This window comes from Nilaparvata lugens, chromosome 7 (assembly GCF_014356525.2).
Source record: "Nilaparvata lugens isolate BPH chromosome 7, ASM1435652v1, whole genome shotgun sequence".
NCBI lineage: Eukaryota > Metazoa > Arthropoda > Insecta > Hemiptera > Delphacidae > Nilaparvata > Nilaparvata lugens.
This window is the reverse complement of record NC_052510.1, coordinates 27,261,178-27,280,629: the sequence shown is the minus strand read 5'-3', so window position 1 is coordinate 27,280,629 and position 19,452 is coordinate 27,261,178. Positions and strand designations below refer to the sequence as shown.

The 19,452-nt window shown below is 35.8% G+C and overlaps 1 protein-coding gene across 1 annotated transcript in view; it reads right to left on the bottom strand.

Annotated features, from left to right (window-relative positions):
• LOC111053786 (apoptotic protease-activating factor 1) overlaps positions 1–19,452 on the bottom strand; it is a 195,388-nt gene that overhangs the window by 106,977 nt on the left and 68,959 nt on the right. The window contains exons 2-3 of the mRNA XM_039431890.1: positions 9,085–9,375; positions 7,842–7,979 (exon numbers count right to left, since the gene is read on the bottom strand). Coding sequence (XP_039287824.1) covers positions 7,842–7,979; positions 9,085–9,375 — 429 coding nt within the window. The remainder of the gene's footprint in view (positions 1–7,841; positions 7,980–9,084; positions 9,376–19,452) is intronic.

Genomic DNA, 19,452 nt, shown 5'->3' with positions numbered 1-19,452 from the left:
CTCATGAAGATATTCTACTCGCCACCTGCGCCAAAAGGATTGCACTAGTTGATTCACCAGCTGAAAGAGAGTAAGACAATTGACAGGAGAATCAACAACATATTCCATTGGAAAAGCTTTCAATGGGGTAAGTTTGAGAATATGTGCTGGTGTTAATGCAAGTGGTTCACTGGGATCTTCACTCATAGAGCACAGTGGTATCGAGTTCAGTACAGCTTCGACCTGAACTAAAACGGTATTCATCTCTTCGTACGTTAACAATTGAGTACCAATCACACAAAATAGATGTGATTTTGTTGCCTTTATGTTCGCTTCCCAGATGCCACCAAAATGGGGCGCTCCTGGCGGAATAAATTTCCAGTCGAATCTATAATCGGACAAATCAGAGACGAGTTCAATATGTACTGCTTTTGTAGACATGCATACGAACAGACATATATAGGCCTTCAAAATGACGGGATTATGTCGTTTAGCCATAGTAACTTGTATTGGTCCAGCGTAGTCAACTCCACAATGCTCGAAAGGTTTCAATTGCGTTACTCTACTAGCCGGTAAATTACCCATTTTAGGGGGTGAAATCTTTGGTTTACACCGAAAACATTTATTACAAAGATAAACACATTTACAAACAACAAGACGACCAGACAGAATCCAAAACTTTTGCCTGATTAAGGATAACAGCAGACGGGGCCCAGCGTGACAATTCTTCACATGAAAATTATTCACCAATAACGTGACAAAATTGTCCTTTTTCGGCAAGATGATTGGATGACAATTATCAAAACCAAGATTAGCTGTTGACAATCGACCGCCGACGCGAATTACTTCATTCTCTAGGAATGGAGACAAACGCTGCATACGAACTGAACAACACTTTCCTGTTTTCAATTGAGACAATTCATTAGTAAAATGGATTTTCTGTACTAGTCTACATAGATACATTTCAGCTACATTCAAATCAGACTCACCCTGTTTAGGTAATACACAAACAAATTTCAAAATCACAATTACTACACGTAACAAACGTTGGTAGCTTGAACAGCGTTGAATCAATGAATTTATCACATTATCACAAGTCGCATCTGTGTGAAGGGTTGTGAGAACATTAGTTTTAGCTTCCGGTGGATTTTCAACTTCGACAAAGTCCACTTTCACTGGCCAACTATTTTCCTCTTTTTCCAACCAAGTAGGGCCGTTCCACCACAATTTATGACTCACAAGCTCGGCTGGTGTTAAACCACGTGACAAACAATCTGATGGATTCTCTGAGCCGCTAACGTGCTTCCACTGTTGCACATTACAATCTTGAATTTTCGATACACGATTCGAAACAAAAGTGGTCCAGCGTGACGGTGGGGCCTGAATCCAATAGAGAGCCACCGTTGAGTCTGATAAGGCTATCACACGAGACACACGACACCTTTCACTAATGATGTTATAGGTAGTATGCAACAACTCCGCCAATAATAGTGCAGCACATAATTCCAGTCGCGGAATGGAAACTGATTTATTTGGAGCGACTTTGGATTTGCCACACAGCAAAGTGATAGTTGGTGGTGATCCATCATCACATTGACTCTTAAGATAAATGACAGCTCCAAGTGTCATGCCTCCTTGTTCTGATGCGTCACAAAATCCAATTAAACTAATTAGAGGAATAGAGATAGTTGATAATAGATCAAACTCATTTTGACATACTTCCCAGCGTTTCGTGACTGATAACTGTGGTGTCTGATCCCAACCAACTCCGCATTGCCACAATTATTTGATCAGACACTTCAATAGTAACGTGAGAGGAGCAAGAAACCCCATTGGATCGTAAATTCGAGCAACTGCTGAGAGTATCTTACGTTTGGTCGCTATCTCTCCAGTATGATTGACAACAAAGTGAAACGAATCGACAACTGATTGCCACCTCAAACCTAGAATTGATAACAAATTTTCAAAATAAAAATTTTTAGCTACAATTGATGTGTCATTCTCGTGCATATATTCCATCAATTCAGCCGAATTGGATGCCCACTTTGTTAATTCAAAGCCACCTCACTTTAATAGCTCCTTGGTCTGACTATAAATATCGTTAGTGTCTGATAAAGAAGGTGCTGAAGTGACAAGATCGTTGACAAACATATCACTCGGTATGCGTGTGGATGCAGCAGGGAAATTATCACCTTCTTCTTCTACCAAGCGGTGTACTGTACGTAAGGCCAAATACGGCGATGAAGACACTCCAAACACGACACAATTCAACTCATAAATTTCAATTGGATTCTCGATAGAAAATCTCCATAGAATACGCTGGTATCTTCGACATGATTCTTCCATCACGATTTGACAATACATCTGACGTATGTCAGCTATCAACGCTATTTGAAATAATCGAAAATTGAGTAGCAAAACAAAAATATCCGTTTGCAATTTCGATCCAACATGCAATATTTCATTTAACGATAGTGATGTGGTGGTCTTAGCACTAGCATCAAACACAATACGAATTGGCGTTGTGGAGCTGCTTGCTTTAACAATTGCATGATGTGGGATGTGATAACCACTCTTATCAGACTGATCGGTTATCAATGACATGTGTCCCTGTTTCAAATAGTCTTTCAATATTTAGTGATAGGCAACACGCGATGTAGAATCCAACTCCAAACGTCTTTCCAAATTCAAAAAACGTCGTTTGGCAGAATTATACAAGTCACCCAAATTATCAGGGGGTTTCAACCATGACAATGAAACGATAAACCTCCCCGATTCAGTACGACAAACAGATGAAACGTAGTTATTCTCACAATCAACTTCTTGAGGTTTTAGCGGCCGTGTTGAGGCAGGGCACTCTTCCAATTCCCAAAATTTTTGAACCATTTTATCCAATGAAAGATTGCACACAACATGACTGCTCGTATCACATGACGACGACAAAACCGGAGCTCTTCCCATGAGGATATAACCCAAAAGACTGTCTATAGCTGTAATCTCATTCACCTTTCCCACCACACGATCAGACTTCAGCAAATGAGGTAACAATTCAGCACCAATAATCACATCAATTGTATTCGGTGAATAGAATTGTTCATCAGCCAATTGTAATCCACTCAAATGAGACAATTTAGACTTATCTATTTCACAAGAGGGCAACCGTTCAACAATACTCTCTACCACGAGAGACTCAACGGAGAAACAAATATCTGAGTCAATTCTAGATTGAAACGAGAAGCATGTACGTCCACGTACAACCGTCTCCTTTCCTCCAAACCGTGAACAACAGTATTCAATTTACTAATTGGAAGATTCAATTTTTTACAAGCACTGGATGTAATAAAATGTGATTGAGAACCGCTATCCAACAAAACACGAAGTTCATGTAATCCACCAGATGAACTTTTCACTAACACCCTAGCAGTAGACAAAATGACAATGCTATTACTACCATTAGTAGCAGAATAACAGGTGACAGAAAGATTTTTCTCAACACTCACAGACTCTACACTACTTTTAGACTCATTCAACCCGAAATGTAACAATGTGTGGTGCATCTGGTTGCATGAAGAACACGTTTTATTACTCTTACAAGCTCTACTCGAATGAGTATCCTCCAGACAACGAAAGCAATACGAAATTTCCTTCACAAAAGCGTATCTTTCTCTAGGGGTCTGTTTCAGGAATAAAATGCAATCAACAAATTTATGACCCTTTTTTGAACAACGCAGACAGCTCACACCTCTCTTAGCTTTATTGAGATCAGTTGACAATGCATGGCTGGGTGAATGAGTGACAAACACCTTTAAACTCGAATGAGAGTGAGTTTTGAAATTTTTGGAAGCAGACTGAGTCTTTTTTACAACGGAATTACTTGACAAATTCAACAATTTATTATCATCAAATGGCAAAGATTTAACCTGTTTTTGTATAAAAGAGACTAAGTCATCATAAGATGGAACATCTTTATCTCTTACTGCCGCCTCAAATGCACGCCTTGTTACAGGATCTAACAGCTTCAATGCGTGATACAAGAAAATAATATCTGTAAGATTGACTCCCCGCAAACGTTTCAAAGCAGAGATTGGCGCACAAAATTGATCAAGAATTGCAGTCAGACCACACCTACTTTCGACTTTAAGAGCCTCGAATTCAAAAATCTGTTTCAAATAGGCTTCGGTCTGAGATCTCGTGTCCTGATAACGAGTAACCAATGACATCCATATATTTTGGTAATTGGCCCCAATGGGCGATACATGCTGAATAAGATTAGCCGCTTCACCACTTAATCGTGAGAATAAATACTGTTTCCGCTGTTGATTGGTCAAAGATTTGTTATCATGGACTAAAACCTTGAACAACTCATAGAAACTGGCCCATTTCAATTGGTTCCCATCGAAAGTCGGCAATTCTATATGCGGCAGATTAAAATCAGGATTTGATTGAGTAACTGCTGAAACTGTGGGATTTAATACAACTTCAGTTTCAGCTAATTGATTTAATTTTTTCAATGCCTGTTTAATGAAAGCCACTAAATCGAGATGAGCATCTGTGAATTCAGGAACATAATCCTCTTTCAACTCAATTTCCAACTCTTGAATTCTTAAGATGCAACTTTCGAATTCCTCCAATGTCTGCGGAAGATTCTCTCCTAAGATTATGAATTGATCGGCAACCTTTTTATCCTCAATGCCTTTTGATAAGTCATACAAACGCTGAATTCGTAAGAATAAATGTTGTTTTCTTGCTTGCAAGACTTTCAATGTCTTTTCTACCTTGTCTGTCATATTAACCAACGAAATGACATAAAAAACAAATACTATACAAAATGACAAAAATACACAATGACAAAAAGCGAAAGGCAAAATAGGAACAATAAAAGAACATCCAATTCGATGTTTCTTTACTTCCAATCAGTCGAGTGAAAAGCAGACTCATTCAAGTACAAAGCTATAAAACAATAAGTACAAAGCTATAAAACAATAACTACAATAATATTCATTGTTTATTTGCTGATAATCGATCGATAAAGTCGAACGCTCGACAGAGATAAGAAGATAATGAGGTCGTTCAATTCGACCTTGAGCCTGAACCTGTTTTGAGCATGTACCAACAAATACAAAAAACTCGTGTATTGAAATAGAGATTCCAACATCTAAATACAAATAATAAATGGAAAAAGCAAGTTTCAAATTCAATAAATTCACTGATTCAATGATAATTAGGCTTGTAGGACCAAAAATGTTTTGTAGAGTGAGAGGACTGTATCTAAATTATTATTGTATTTAATGAAAATACTTGCCAAGCTGGAATTAAAAGAAATATTTACTGTGAGCAAAGCTATGGAAATTCTCAAATTAGTATAGATAATAGACTCACCAGTCGTAATTTTTATATGTGCCAAATTATCAATTATAAGGTATTGGAATCGAAATACAGGATGGAATATAGAAATGAGAAGGATAAATACCTTTGGGAAAGGAAATACCTTTCTGATACTCTGATACTGTGGCCTGGTGATGATTACAAGCTGCTTGGCAATATTAATTTCACTGCTCCTTGCTACTCCCAAATATTCACGACATTCATTAAACACTTCAATCAATTATTGACATATAATGTCCGGCTAGACAAATAACAAATGAAGTGAGCCGGTACGGTATGGCTTTGTACACTCTTGACTCCGTCTGCTTTCTTTCCCGACTGACAAGAAAGCCTGGGCTGACGACAGTTTTCGACAATCCACCGCCAGGAGGCAGCACCGCACGGAACAGCGCTACGTCAACGCGCTCAATTCAAGAATGGCCACAACAACTATAATGACAAGTTTTACTTGAGCGATAGGTCATTGGCTGTTGAAGTAAGTGGAAAGCTGTGATCTCCTACCAGAACATCAAGCAGGGTTTAGATGTACAGGGGGTTGTAGAAATCATTTATTCAGCCTAAGAGGTATCACACACATCTAGCCTACTTATTGTCTGTAAACGGAAGCCTTTCTTCGTACTTTTAGTGGATTATGAGTCCGCATTTGGATTTATTAATCATACAAAATTGTAGTACAAATTGGGAACTTTAGGAATTATTACAAAACTGATTGAAATAATGAGCTCAATTTATGGTCATACAACAATAATTCTCGATAACGGAGAAGAGGGAATTCAGAGTGAGGATGGAGAGGGCGTTTTGGTTTCCTTATTGCCTTAGCTCTTCATCTTGTTCATATCTGATATTGAGATATATTTTCGAGAAAGAGTGTTGCATGGTTTATGAATAGATAATAGCAATTACATTATCATGCCGATATGCGGACGATATAGTCATTCTCGCTGACTGTGCTGTTGACCTCAGAAATAAGATAACATATGTTAAGAGGAGTAGGCTACTGTCTGAGAGCTGAACTTAAGGTCAACACAGCAAATACGAAAGTAGTCTCCTTCAATAGGGGTATAAGGAAGAATAATTATAATTTCTATTACAAAGGATGTAAGCTAGAAATAGACAGCGGTTACTGCTACTTGGGAGTCTGGTTTTCTTGTAGGGGAAAATTCAGGGAAGCTTCGCATAGGTTACTAAAAAAGCCTACGAGGGCGATCGATGCTCATCAATATATTGGTAAAAGCTATTTCGGACTCCTGTTCCACAAAAAAAAAACTTTTCGATTCGATAGTCTCCCAATTAATTCTATATGGCTTGGAGAAATGGTCCCTGGGATACTGCGATGGTTTGGAGAGGATTCAAAATTAAAGTGTGTTTTGAGGTTGCATGCAAGTACGCCATGTTGGATGCTCAACAATCAGCTTGAAGCATACAGTTTTTCTGCGAGCTCTACAATGGCTGTTAGCCATACAGAGAATGTCAGCTGTCAGGTGTCCCGCAATAATGCTGACAATTTTTCGAAAAAAGTTCCTATTTAGGTGTGGGATGGTTGACAAAATATACATTTCCAGATGATATTTAAACTTAAAAAGAGAGCAATTCACTACCTGGCTGGTCTTGAGTTTAATGAATCATGTATGGAGGCTTTTGTAGACTTGAACATTCTGACACTGCCATCAGGTTTACATACAGAGTTGGTGAAAATTATGGAAACAGCTCAATATTTATTTTACAATGATATTTTGACTGTAGGTTTCATTGAGGATCCTATTCGCATTAAAATCCAAGCTATCAAATTTTACTTTCTCAAGTGTTGTTAATCACTTATACTAACCTATTTAATGCTTTTGAGGAAGTTTGATGTGTCAGAATTTGGATATTTTCTGACTCTTGACATTCCTAGCTAATCAATTTTATTCTACAATTTGTTTCTCAACACAGACCAGATATGAGCGTACTTCAAAAGAGTTATTAATGATTTAATTCATTGCATTTTTGTATGATTTATTTGTATCTTTGAATGTAAATAACTTTGAATTTGCTGTGTTTAATAAAGAAAATATGATATTCTATACTAAGTGCTTCGAAGTCCCCAACGTTCAATTAGGTGGCGAGATTCAGATTTAAGCAATTTTTGCAGCTCTTTACAGTATTACTTATATTGATAATTATGACGTTTTCTGAAATTTGAAAAAGCTCAGAAATGTGAAAAATAAGAGTTGTGTTGAAAAATTTTCAAATTATAGTAATTTGAAAAAACGACCATCCTTTTTGGGCCACTTAATATCATAAGACTTCAAACTCTACTACTACGTAGAAAGTTGTACAAAGAAATATTTCGAATTTCATGCGTACTAAATTTTATTCCAGGAGAGAGAACAAATTTATTGTATAATATTGCACTATTTTTAACGGAACTACCTACATTATGAATTAAAAATAAAATTCCTTGAATGAAATAATAATACCTATAATTTTGGACCCACCTGCAAATGATTGAAGACAAGTTCATAGTCCTTCAAAACCTCCATAGCAAGTGACGACTTTCCACTACCACTCATACCATGAAGAACCAAAAACATACCAGGTTTTAATCCTATTATCTCATTCTTCAATCTTTCCATCTGAAATGAATACCAAATATCCATTGTTGTCATGATGAACAGCTTCATGCTACCTGTGATGTGATAACTATGAATCTTAAATAAAATTAGGCTGTATAGATTAATTGTTCAGAATTGTGACAGCTCCAAACCGAAGTAGAATTCTTAATATTAGTTGAAAATAACATTGTGTTGAAAAATATCCTGAATAATCAAATGATAATCCAAAATATTTAGAAATCTGCAACAATATTTAAAAACAATAAATTGTAAGAACAAATTCATCAAAGATTTTATTCTCAACAAAAACCACATAAGAGCTTTTTTTACAAAACCATGCACAATGGCATTAATAGATTTTTCAAACAAAAAGTAAATCCCATTAATCTCACACACGGCTTTTCAATTTCGAAAATAGGAAACACTTGAATAGAAATCCTATACAGTATATCGATTAAAAACATAATAAATAGTAGACATGAATTTATTCCTGCTTTGACTATTTGTCCTTGTGCGGAGAGGAGTATATCAGAGAGCAATATTAACCAAAATTAGCAAAATAGAAAAATTAAGAAAAAAATAATTTTTGCTATCTATTTGGAGTAACTTGTCACGTAAAAAATAGGAGAAAAATATTTATATTTGTAGAACGACTATTAGTCCAGGCAACTAATACTCGAAAAAGATATCGAGGGAAAATGTTTGAAATACAATTTTTGACCCTGCAGTTCTATTCACGGTAGTAAGTAGGTAAACATATCAAGAGTCCCCATCCCAACCCACTGTGCTAAGGGGGTGGGGGTGGTTCAAGGGTATTATTTTTTGGTTTCTCGTATGTCTCGAAAAAATGCGTCTTACGGACATCATGTGAGCTTCAATTTTGCTTGGAAGTCATGTTCGTGAGACGTATGGTTTTCGAGATATATGTGAGAAACAATGGTACCTTTGAACTGCCCCCCCCCCTTAGCACAGGGGTTGGGGTGGAAACTTTTGATATGTTTCCTACCCCAAACGAAACTGCTGGGTGAAAAATTATCTTCCATACTTTTCCCTCTATAACCCTTCGTTGACTGGACTTTATAGGTAATGGATCTATAGAAGAAACGTAGTTCATAGAATGACTCACCATTTTGGACCTTGAAACACAAAGGCTGCTTAATTGGTGCAGTGGAGCACCTCCTCTCCTTAATACACTTTCTGCTTTTTCTTTCAAAGTTTCTTGTCTATCGTAAGTATCTGAAGGCAGGTTGTATTCTGTAGGTCGGTTGCCATTCAGATCAGCTTGATATTGCAACTTTTTGGCAACCCACCAATAATTTTCTTCTAATATCAATAAAAACTCATCAAACACATTCTGATTCATAATTCTGAGTAATATCTCAAAGAATTTATTATTTCTCTCAATATGCGTCAGTTGCTAAAAAAGAACATGATTCAACATAAAATAATTTTATTTATTGATACACAGAACACAATTCATTAGAATAATTTGGAAAGGACTAACAGGTACAGCCCATAACTGGGGCTATATTGATAACCATTTTAAATATATAAATACTTGGCAAGATTGAAAGTAGGTTAATTGTTAATAAATGAGAATGCATGTCAATCAAGCATGGTGTAGTCTCTCCAAATAATAGTCTCCCGATAAAAAGTACATTCATATTAGCCTACATACTGGAAAAACATATAACGTGGAAAAAGTCATGTTGTGTTAGTCAACCCGTAACTTGCTGGAATTTGACATGAATTATTATTTATTCACTATGAGCAGGATCTATTCGCTAAAATCACTAAGGTAGAGGTCATTTTGAAGACGTGGCGCAATTTTGTGCAAAGAATGAGGAAATTGGGCAACAATTTAAGATGGGGAATATGGGGATTCTGCATTAAGAATGTCCAAATAGCGGTTATTGTCTCTTCAACAATAACATTACTAGTACCTTGTAAGGTGCTACTTCTATCGAGTTTTGCGTTTAGGGTATCAAGCGACTGAACATTTTTTCTTCAGAATTTATTACTCTACATAATCCAATAATTTTAAATACCTATCAATCACCAAGTAAACAGGTTGACCTGTTTTGAAACAAAAAAATCAATTGACAAACAAGTTAAAAACTTGAAGCCGGTTTCATTGAATTTCTCGTTAAATGTTACATAGAATTGCACTATTTTAGAACCTGGTAGTCATGGAAAATGACTACCTTTATAGTCATAAAAAAGTTATAAAAATCGATAAAAAATTTCAACTTCCCACCATGTTTGTTCATCCTTTGAAATCGAAAACAATGTGATACATGGTTGAACATGTCTTGACCTCCCCTATCGATCTATGTTTGTATCAATGCTGGATTCAGCGGCCCAGAGTGTTTATGAATGAATATAGGAGTTTGAATTGTTCATAAAATGTATTACGGTACATTAAACTTACAGTTATAAATGATGAATCAAATGAATGAGTAACTAAACCAGTTTTGTTTGTTGGCACCGTTACACATGTTTGTGCAATGTTTCCACCGCAATGCGCTAAACAGCGGTAGTAGCTAAGCGCTGGATAGGCTGCAAGGGCCGCAATGACAGGGCTTCCTATGCATGACCGCCTCGTTCTCCCGACCTACAGTAACTATATTACCACAGTATGGCCATTGACTGTCACGCTTTTGATTGGCTAACTCGATCACGTGGTACAAATCCGCCATTAAAATTCCAAAGAACCTTACAATCCTATTTTATTGACCGAGCGAAGTGAGGTCTAAGGCCCAATTTCACCAAAATTTCTGAAACCGCCGATTTCGAAACTGTGGTTCCTGGCTGAACAGAAGTTTTGAATGCTGACGGATTTCACCAGCACAAACTGACCAAAGATTCCGAAACCGTCGTTTTGGGGTATCGTGAAGGCAGTGAACCCGCTTGACGTCATTTTTATAACCTAAAAACTTCGTTGTGCTCTCGTAGTTTGTTGTTCTAACATGTTAAGAATACGAATAAGAATCTTCATTATTAAAGACATTGTTAACAATGCATTTACAAACGTCAATAATAGGTACTAGATAACACATAATAATATTAGCATGCAAATATTTGGTCTAGTCAATCACATAAAATTCTTCTATGCTATATAAAATTTAGGCTTTCAGTAGTTTTCAATTTTCTTTTGAAGAATGCAAGAGGCAATGATTTGATTCCTAGTAGTAAAGAATTGTAAAGTTTGTCAGATGTATACACAAGATTTTTTGCGAAGTAGTGATCCTGAGCTGTTGAACTCTGATATTATTCCTATTTCTGGTTTCACATTCATGAATGTCATGTTATGTTTGAAGGGACAGATTCAAGGATCCAAAGGTTCAAGGAACCCCACACGTCAACTGGAGCTTATTGTGTGTCCCATCCATGAAAGTCACTATTTAAATAAAAAAAATATTCAGATTACTACTACTAGTTCAAAAATGAAGGCAGTCATTCTATTCTATTTTACATGACTAACACTGAATAAGACATACAAAGGATAGACTATTCATATTCCCAAATTTGTAAGGAAAGAGTCCTCATATCAATATTACAAATCAATCCTGTATTTCGAGATTTTAAATAGATTGGAGGAATTAATCAAGAATTTTGACGGTATTAGTTGGATCAATCCAATATATTTTTCCATTTTTGTTACTTTGAGCATCATGATAAAAAACACTCCTTCCCATGCAAATATGCGTATTTATTACTGTGCTTTGTATTTGAGAGAAATATACATTCAATAATACATTGATATCTACAATAATTTATTGACTTTAACCTTATCAGCAAGTAGAGACCCTTTGCTAGTCTTCTACTAATGAACTCTGCATGTGGTTGCCAATTAAGTTTTGAATCAAGAACAATACCTGAAAATTCTAAAGGTTCTGTCCCTACTTCATTACGGTGATTAAATTTCTATTGTATTTATTTATTTATTCATTCATTGTCACATTACATCAAGTTATTGAGTTTCACTCATGTGACTGGTGACATGTCAATATTACTAAATCTAAATTATTATACAGGGTGTTTCAGAAGTAGTGTCGAGAATTTTAGGGTATTGTACCTGGATGCTAGGAGACTACAAATGTCATATTTGAAGTGTCCAAAACTCAGCGGTTATCCTTATAGCTGCCATTTTGTTTTTTTCACTTAAAAATTTTTATCTCAAGAACGAAATGTTGTATTGATCTGAAATTTGGCATGAATATTTATGCTATAAAGACTCAACTATAAAAAATAAAAAAATTTTTTTCGTTGAAATTTTTCAAAATGGCGGCCATTTTAAATTTTTGATGGCGAATATCTCGAAAACCGTCCATTTTACAGAAAATTTACAAGAGACAAAAAAGTTAGCAAATTTTTTCACGATTCCAATGATACCTAATTTATTAAGATTGGTCAAAGAATAACAGAGAAATTAATTTTTTCGTACTGCATGCATGACCACTTTTCACCATTTAAAGATCAATATTATTTTTTTAATTCCAGATGTATTTAAGATGAAGCTTTGAAACTCGGTATGGCTCCATATAGGCAAACAGATGATTTTACAATGGTTTTCAGATGATAATGTTTGTCTTGTAAAAGTATTGTTGTTTCATTAAAAGTAAAGAACCAGATGTAGTGCTTCCTATTTCTTAGTCTCACGTTTCCTAGGTCTTATTTCTATCTTAAATTTCCAGTTTCAATATTTTCTTACGTTGCTTCTACACAAATATTTAATTATTGTAATGGAATTTAGTTCGCTGGAGTACACCGATATTCACTTCATGTATGGAGCAGCTCTTGGCAATGCGACCGAAGCAAGAAGAATGTATGCAGCTGCATTTCCAAACCGCCGTCTCCCTTCCGACAAGGTGTTCACAAGAACTCACAATCGGCTGAGAGAAGTTGGTTCATTTGAACGGAACAGGGTAATTGCTGGTAGGCCTCGAGCAGTTCGAAATGTTGCTTTTGAAGAGGAAGTATTGCAGAAATTCGATTTCAATCCTAGAACGAGTACGAGAGCAGTTGCAAAGCAAATCAATTCAAGTGCTTCTTCTGTGTGGCGTGTACTAAACAAGGAAAGACTTCACCCCTTCCGCTTTCAAAAAGTTCACTCATTGGTTGAACGCGACTATGAGCCAAGAGTAAACTGTGCCCGTTGGTTTCTTCAGCAAGACATTATCCAACCAAATTTTCTAGAAAATGTGTTATTTACCGATGAGTCCAGCTTTACAAGAGAAGGAATCTTCAACTCTCGCAACAGTCACGTCTGGGCCTTAGACAATCCTCATGAGGTCAAAGTGCGTGGTTATCAGCATAGATTTTCGCTGAATGTTGGGCGGGTATCTTAGGTAATCGCGTGATTGGACCATACATTCTTCCTAATCGTCTGAATTCTCCCACGTACATTACTTTTTTAAGAGACATACTACCAGAACTTTTGGAAGATGTGCCTCTTGCAAACAGATATAATATTTGGTTTCAACATGATGGTGCCCCTGCTCATTTCGGAAATGTTGTTACGGACTTTCTGAACATGACCTATCGTCAGCGGTGGATTGGGCGGGGTGGACCAGTACCGTGGCCCGCACGTTCACCTGACCTCAACCCTTTAGATTTTTTTTTCTGGGGCCATATGAAAGACCTTGTTTACAGCACGCCAGTAGAAAACGAAGAAGACCTTGTGGCAAGAGTGGTTGCTGCAGCAGGTGCCATTCAAGATGATGAAAATGCTTTTATAGCAGTTCGACGGTCCATGATTGAAAGGTGCAGACTGTGTAATCAAGTTGAAGGACGGCATTTTGAGCAATTGCTGCATTAGTATCAGTGAACCGATTTGAGTGAAATTAATATTTTTCAATGTAAAATAAAATTTGGAGGGAAGTTATTCTCGTATATTTCTGTAATAAGAACGGTTTTCATGAAATTATAAAAAAAATTAATATTGATCTTTAAATGGTGAAAAGTGGTCATGCATGCAGTACGAAAAAATTAATTTCTCTGTTATTCTTCGACCAATCTTAATAAATTAGGTATCATTGGAATCGTGAAAAAATTTGCTAACTTTTTTGTCTCTTGTAAATTTTCTGTAAAATGGACGGTTTTCGAGATATTCGCCATCAAAAATTTAAAATGGCCGCCATTTTGAAAAATTTCAACGAAAAATTTTTTTTTATTTTTTATAGTTGAGTCTTTATAGCATAAATATTCATGCCAAATTTCAGATCAATACAACATTTCGTTCTTGAGATAAAAATTTTTAAGTGAAAAAAACAAAATGGCAGCTATAAGGATAACCGCTGAGTTTTGGACACTTCAAATATGACATTTGTAGTCTCCTAGCATCCAGGTACAATACCCTAAAATTCTCGACACTACTTCTGAAACACCCTGTATAATTACTATACAGTATTGTCAAGTAAAATAATAATAAAAAATGCATGATTATACATATAATGCCTTAATGTATACAAAATAATTGTTTATATTGTCTATATATCTATTCTACTAAATTAAAATTGTGAAATGGAGTACACGGTTTTTTCAATTAGAAATTTTCTGACTGCTTTTTTGAAAAATTTTACAGTACCGAATTTATGTCTCGAATGGCTGCTAGTAGTTTATTGTAAAATCTCATTCCGACGTAAAAGGGAGTTTTTTCCATGAATGTGCGCCTATGAATTGGGTAGGCAATCAGGTTTCTTTGACGCGTATTGTACTCATGGTTATTTGTGCACAAGTGATATTGATGAATGTTTAGTTTAACAAAAACTAGCAATTGATATAAGTATATAGAAGGCAGTGTAAGAATGTCAAGGTCTTTAAAATACATTTTACAAGAGTCTCTTGCTCGTAATCCACAAATCACTCTTAATATCTTCTTCTAGATAATGAAGATTTTTTGGCTATTAACTGAATTCCCCCAAAAAATCGTCCCATAGCTCAAGTGGGAATAGGCATAAGCATAATAAACTGCCAAAAGGGTGTTTCTGTCAAGAGAGTGAGATAGTGTTGGTATAACAAAATAGGCACGGTTCAATTTTTTTGTTAAGTATTGAATATGTTCTTTCCAAGAGAAACTCTGATCTATAATTAGACCTAAAAATTTAATTGATGAGGTTGATGTTAACCGGTCTTCTATTGTTGGAATTTGAGTTCTATTTACAGCTGCTAAACTACGGGTTGCTGTGAAATGGATCAAATGTGTTTTATTATAGTTCAAAGTGAGGCCATTTGCTTCAAACCATTCTGCCATTACCTTCAGAGCACTCTTTAATTTGTTTGCTAGTGTATTTGTTTGCTACTGTAATTTGTTTGTTTGCTATTTGTTTGTAAGTGAACATAATTTATCAGAGATTTTTACTCCTGTAAAAAATGTTGTACTCCTGTTTTGGATTTACAACTAACTTTGAGATTAAAATCATCAGCAAAAAGAAATCCTGCTTTATGAGTACCTTCTATGTTACAAATTATGTCGTTAAATATAGGCTATTAAAGAGTATTGTTCCAAGTATGGAGCGTTGAGGGACCCTATACCGAACCTTCCTGCCCTTAGAGAACTGACCATCTCTGTAAACAAACTGGTTGCGGTCTTTTAAATATGACATAACGAGATCGATTCATTCAGAATTGCAGCCAGAAAGTTTGTTACCAAGTATTTTATGCTTAACAGTATCGTAAAACATGCCATATGACCTAAAGCTAACATAAAGATCCTTATCCAATTTGGCTATCCTAAGCCAAATTGTTTTTCAGTAAACATACCAAAGCTTTCAAAATGACTTGATATCTGGTCTTGCATTATGGCCTTGAATACTTTGATGGTACAATTGATGGTCAGAAGTTTTTTTATCGCCTTTTGTATGTACAAGTAATACCTTAATGTTTTTCAATACACTTGGAAAAATGCCCTTGCAAACCAGTCATTAAAAAGGTAACTCAAAACTTCATATATTTTTCAATATACTTCAATAATACTTCATATTTTTTGGAATATAAGTTGCCTTTTTCTTGTTTCTATAGTTTTTCCAGTATTGTAAATTTGTAATCGAAAATTTATTCGTTTTTATCTGTTGATTAGTTTTAATTGGGTCATTTATATATAATATGAACAAGTATGTATATTTATGCTTCATTGATTATGAGAAGGCTTTTGACCGAGTACAGCACACCAAAATGCTGGAGATCTTAAAGCAAATGGGGTTGGACAATCGGGATGTCAGAATTATTGCCAATCTCTACTGGAACCAGACAGCAAATGTCCAATGGGTTAAGGAGTTGTCAAAAGAAGTAGAAGTTCGTAGGGGGGTGAGACAGGGCTGTGTGTTGTCACCAACATTATTCAATTTATATTCAGAAGCTATCCTCTCTGAGGCTCTTGATGGATGCACATGTGGACTGGTTGTCAACGGTGAAGTTGTGGATAATCTCAGGTATGTGGATGACACAGTGTTATTGGCTGGAAGAGCAGATGATCTCCAACTGCTGTTGAACCATGTGAATACTACCAGCAATAAGTATGGATTGTGTATGAATGTACGCAAAACAAAGTTCATGGTTGTTAGCAGAGAACGTGTCGAGGCAACAGTGAGATTTGCTGGTATGTTGGTGGAACGTGTACAAAGCTTCAAATATCTTGGATGTTGTGTCAATGAGGAATGGAGTTTCGACCAGGAAGTAAGGAGTAGGATTGAGCAGGCAAGGGCAGCATTTTTCAGAATGAGAGGGGTATTATGCAATCGGAACCTTGCTCTCAAGACTAGAATTCGTTTGTTGAAGTGCTACATCATTCCAGTGTTGTTGTATGGGCATGAGGGATGGACATTAACGAAAGCATTGGAGGCAGGCGTTTGAACTGTGGTTGTATCGGCGCATTCTTCGTATTTCATAGACAGAAAGGATGAGGAATTCTGAGGTATTAGAACGAATTGGGACTTCAGTGGAGGTACTTTACTGTATTAAGAGTCAGAAGCTTCAGTATTTTGGACATGTGATGCGCAATGAGAAGTACAGATTACTGCAGTTGATAATGGAGGACAAGATTGAAGGGAGACGCCGGCCTGGAAGAAGGAAAACATCCTGGTTAAAGAACCTGAGAGAGTGGTTCAACATTGACTCAACATCTCTGTTCCGAGCTGCTGTCAATAGAATCCAAATTGCATTGATGATCGCCAATCTCCGTCGCGGAGCCGAAGAAGAAGAAGAATATATAATAGGTAGCTTAATAAAGAGCTCATGGAGAAAACGTTGAGTGGGAAAACGATTGGGGAGCCTCTGCATATATATGAACAGTTCTGATTGATCTAATAAAAAACATTTTAATATTATTGAATGTAAGAAGACTTATTACTTCAAATAAATTATTGAAACAGTTGGAGTGGTTAAAAATAGGAAGCGAATTCAACAAATTTAATAAACTACTGCCTAATGAATTAACTGACAAACTTATAACTAAATCGAAACAATATCAAAATAATCAACTGACTATTGAACAACATTTGAAATGACAATACATGAGTGTGTGACCTAACATTCAGCTCTTTACGATTGCAGTAGGCTACACGAAAACGCGAAAGTAGTGCAATATAAAACAGTTTATAGGTTATAATCTCCCGTTTTCGAAAGCTGATCGACCAAACTTGACCGGTAAGTTTGAACTGGAGTTTTCGGAGTCACGTGACCCTAAACGAGTGTGGTGAAATTCGATTCTGTCGTTTACGGCCAAACAGCAGTTTTCATTTCGTTAAACTGTTTGGTGTTTTGTGAAATCGGGCCTAAGATTCAAGTCGACAGTTTGGCATTTATCTTAATGTTTAAATGTTTATATGTTGTGCATTTACGGCGAAACACGGTAATAGATTGTCATGAAATTTGACAGGTATGTTCCTTTTTTAATTGCGCGTCGACATATATACAAGGTTTTTGGAAATTTTGCATTTCAAGGATAATAGAAAAGGAAAAAGGAGCCTCCTCCATACGCCAATATTAGAGTAAAAATCAGACTATAGAATTTTTCATCATAAATCAGCTGACAAGTGATTACACAGATGTGTGGAGCAGTGGCGGTTCTAGGCCTAGGCTGGGTAGGCGGCCGCCTACCCAGTTTTTATGAGATTTTTTTTAAATTTCTCATGTAAACCTAAAAATGTTAAATAAAAAAATAAATTTTGGAAGTATATTTAAATGTTTATAGTCATGAGTTATATTTTTGATGATTCAACAGAAAATTGTTTTTATTCTATTCTATTACTATGCCACATTTGCAGTGCGTGAACGCAGGGCTTTCTATGCTTAGAACGGGGAAAACATACCTCAGGTATGGTAATGACAACACAACGTCTAACTAATCTTTCAATTTTATCTATTGAACGAGAGGAAAGTGGAAGGCTGATTAAGAGCCCTGAAAAAATCTTAGAGGCGTTCAGCAATGTTGGGCAAAGAAGACTACAGTTGTAAATATAAAATGTATTACTCTATGTTCTAAATAATGTTAAAGTGTAATAAACCGTTGATTTCATGAATACTAAAATGTTTATTTATTTCAGAAATTTCCTTCGATATTCCAAATAAATAGCCTATCAAATTGAAATATTATTTGAAAGAATGATTAAAACATATCCAGACTAACCCTTCTGGAGAAAGGCCCACACTATTGCGTAATAAAAATTATAAAGAGACTCCCCCATAACTTTAAAGATTTTTCCAACTTTTCAAAGATGACCGGAAGGATAAGGAAGGTTCTGTTAAAAAGAGCGCCATACACAGTGGATGAATGTGTGGATGTCTTGAGGGAAGAAAATTACATGTCATAGAATTATTACAGAATGAAAATTTCCTTTAAATCAACTGAAATTGATCGATTTCTTCCAGGGGGTGTTCCTTAAGACAGTGTTTTTCTTTGACGTCTCCTCTTTGCACTATTGTATTTTTCTGTGTTTTTTATTGATTGTGACGATTCAATGTTGTGGAGCTTGTCTTTTATATGCAACTACTTGAATAAATGAAATTTGATTGATTGATTTGAAACAGCAAAATTATGGTTGGCCTATTAGCAAAATAGTGTTGAATTGAACAATTAAATATGAGTATTAACAATTTTTATATTTATTAATACATCTTCATTTAATACCTATATGCTTTGACGTCTTTTTTACATGAATTACTTAAGTAGCCCTACCCTAGGTCTATGAATAGACCTACAGTATGATAAGTTTTGCCTACCCAGTTTTTTATGTCTAGAACCGCCACTGGTGTGGAGAAGCCAGTCTATTGCTGTATTTCCATCAGGTCTATAGTTTCCATCAGGTACTTGTGGATGAGAATACTGCGTGAAGTCTACTGTTCACAGAACTACTAGTTGTATTGGAAGTTAGGAGCTCTCATCACTTCTTTTACCGATTGGAAACATTTTGAACTTACGATGAATTTCGTATAACATTTTCGAAATGATATTGATTATACTTTCAGTTTATGAAGGTATTTTAATTTATAATTG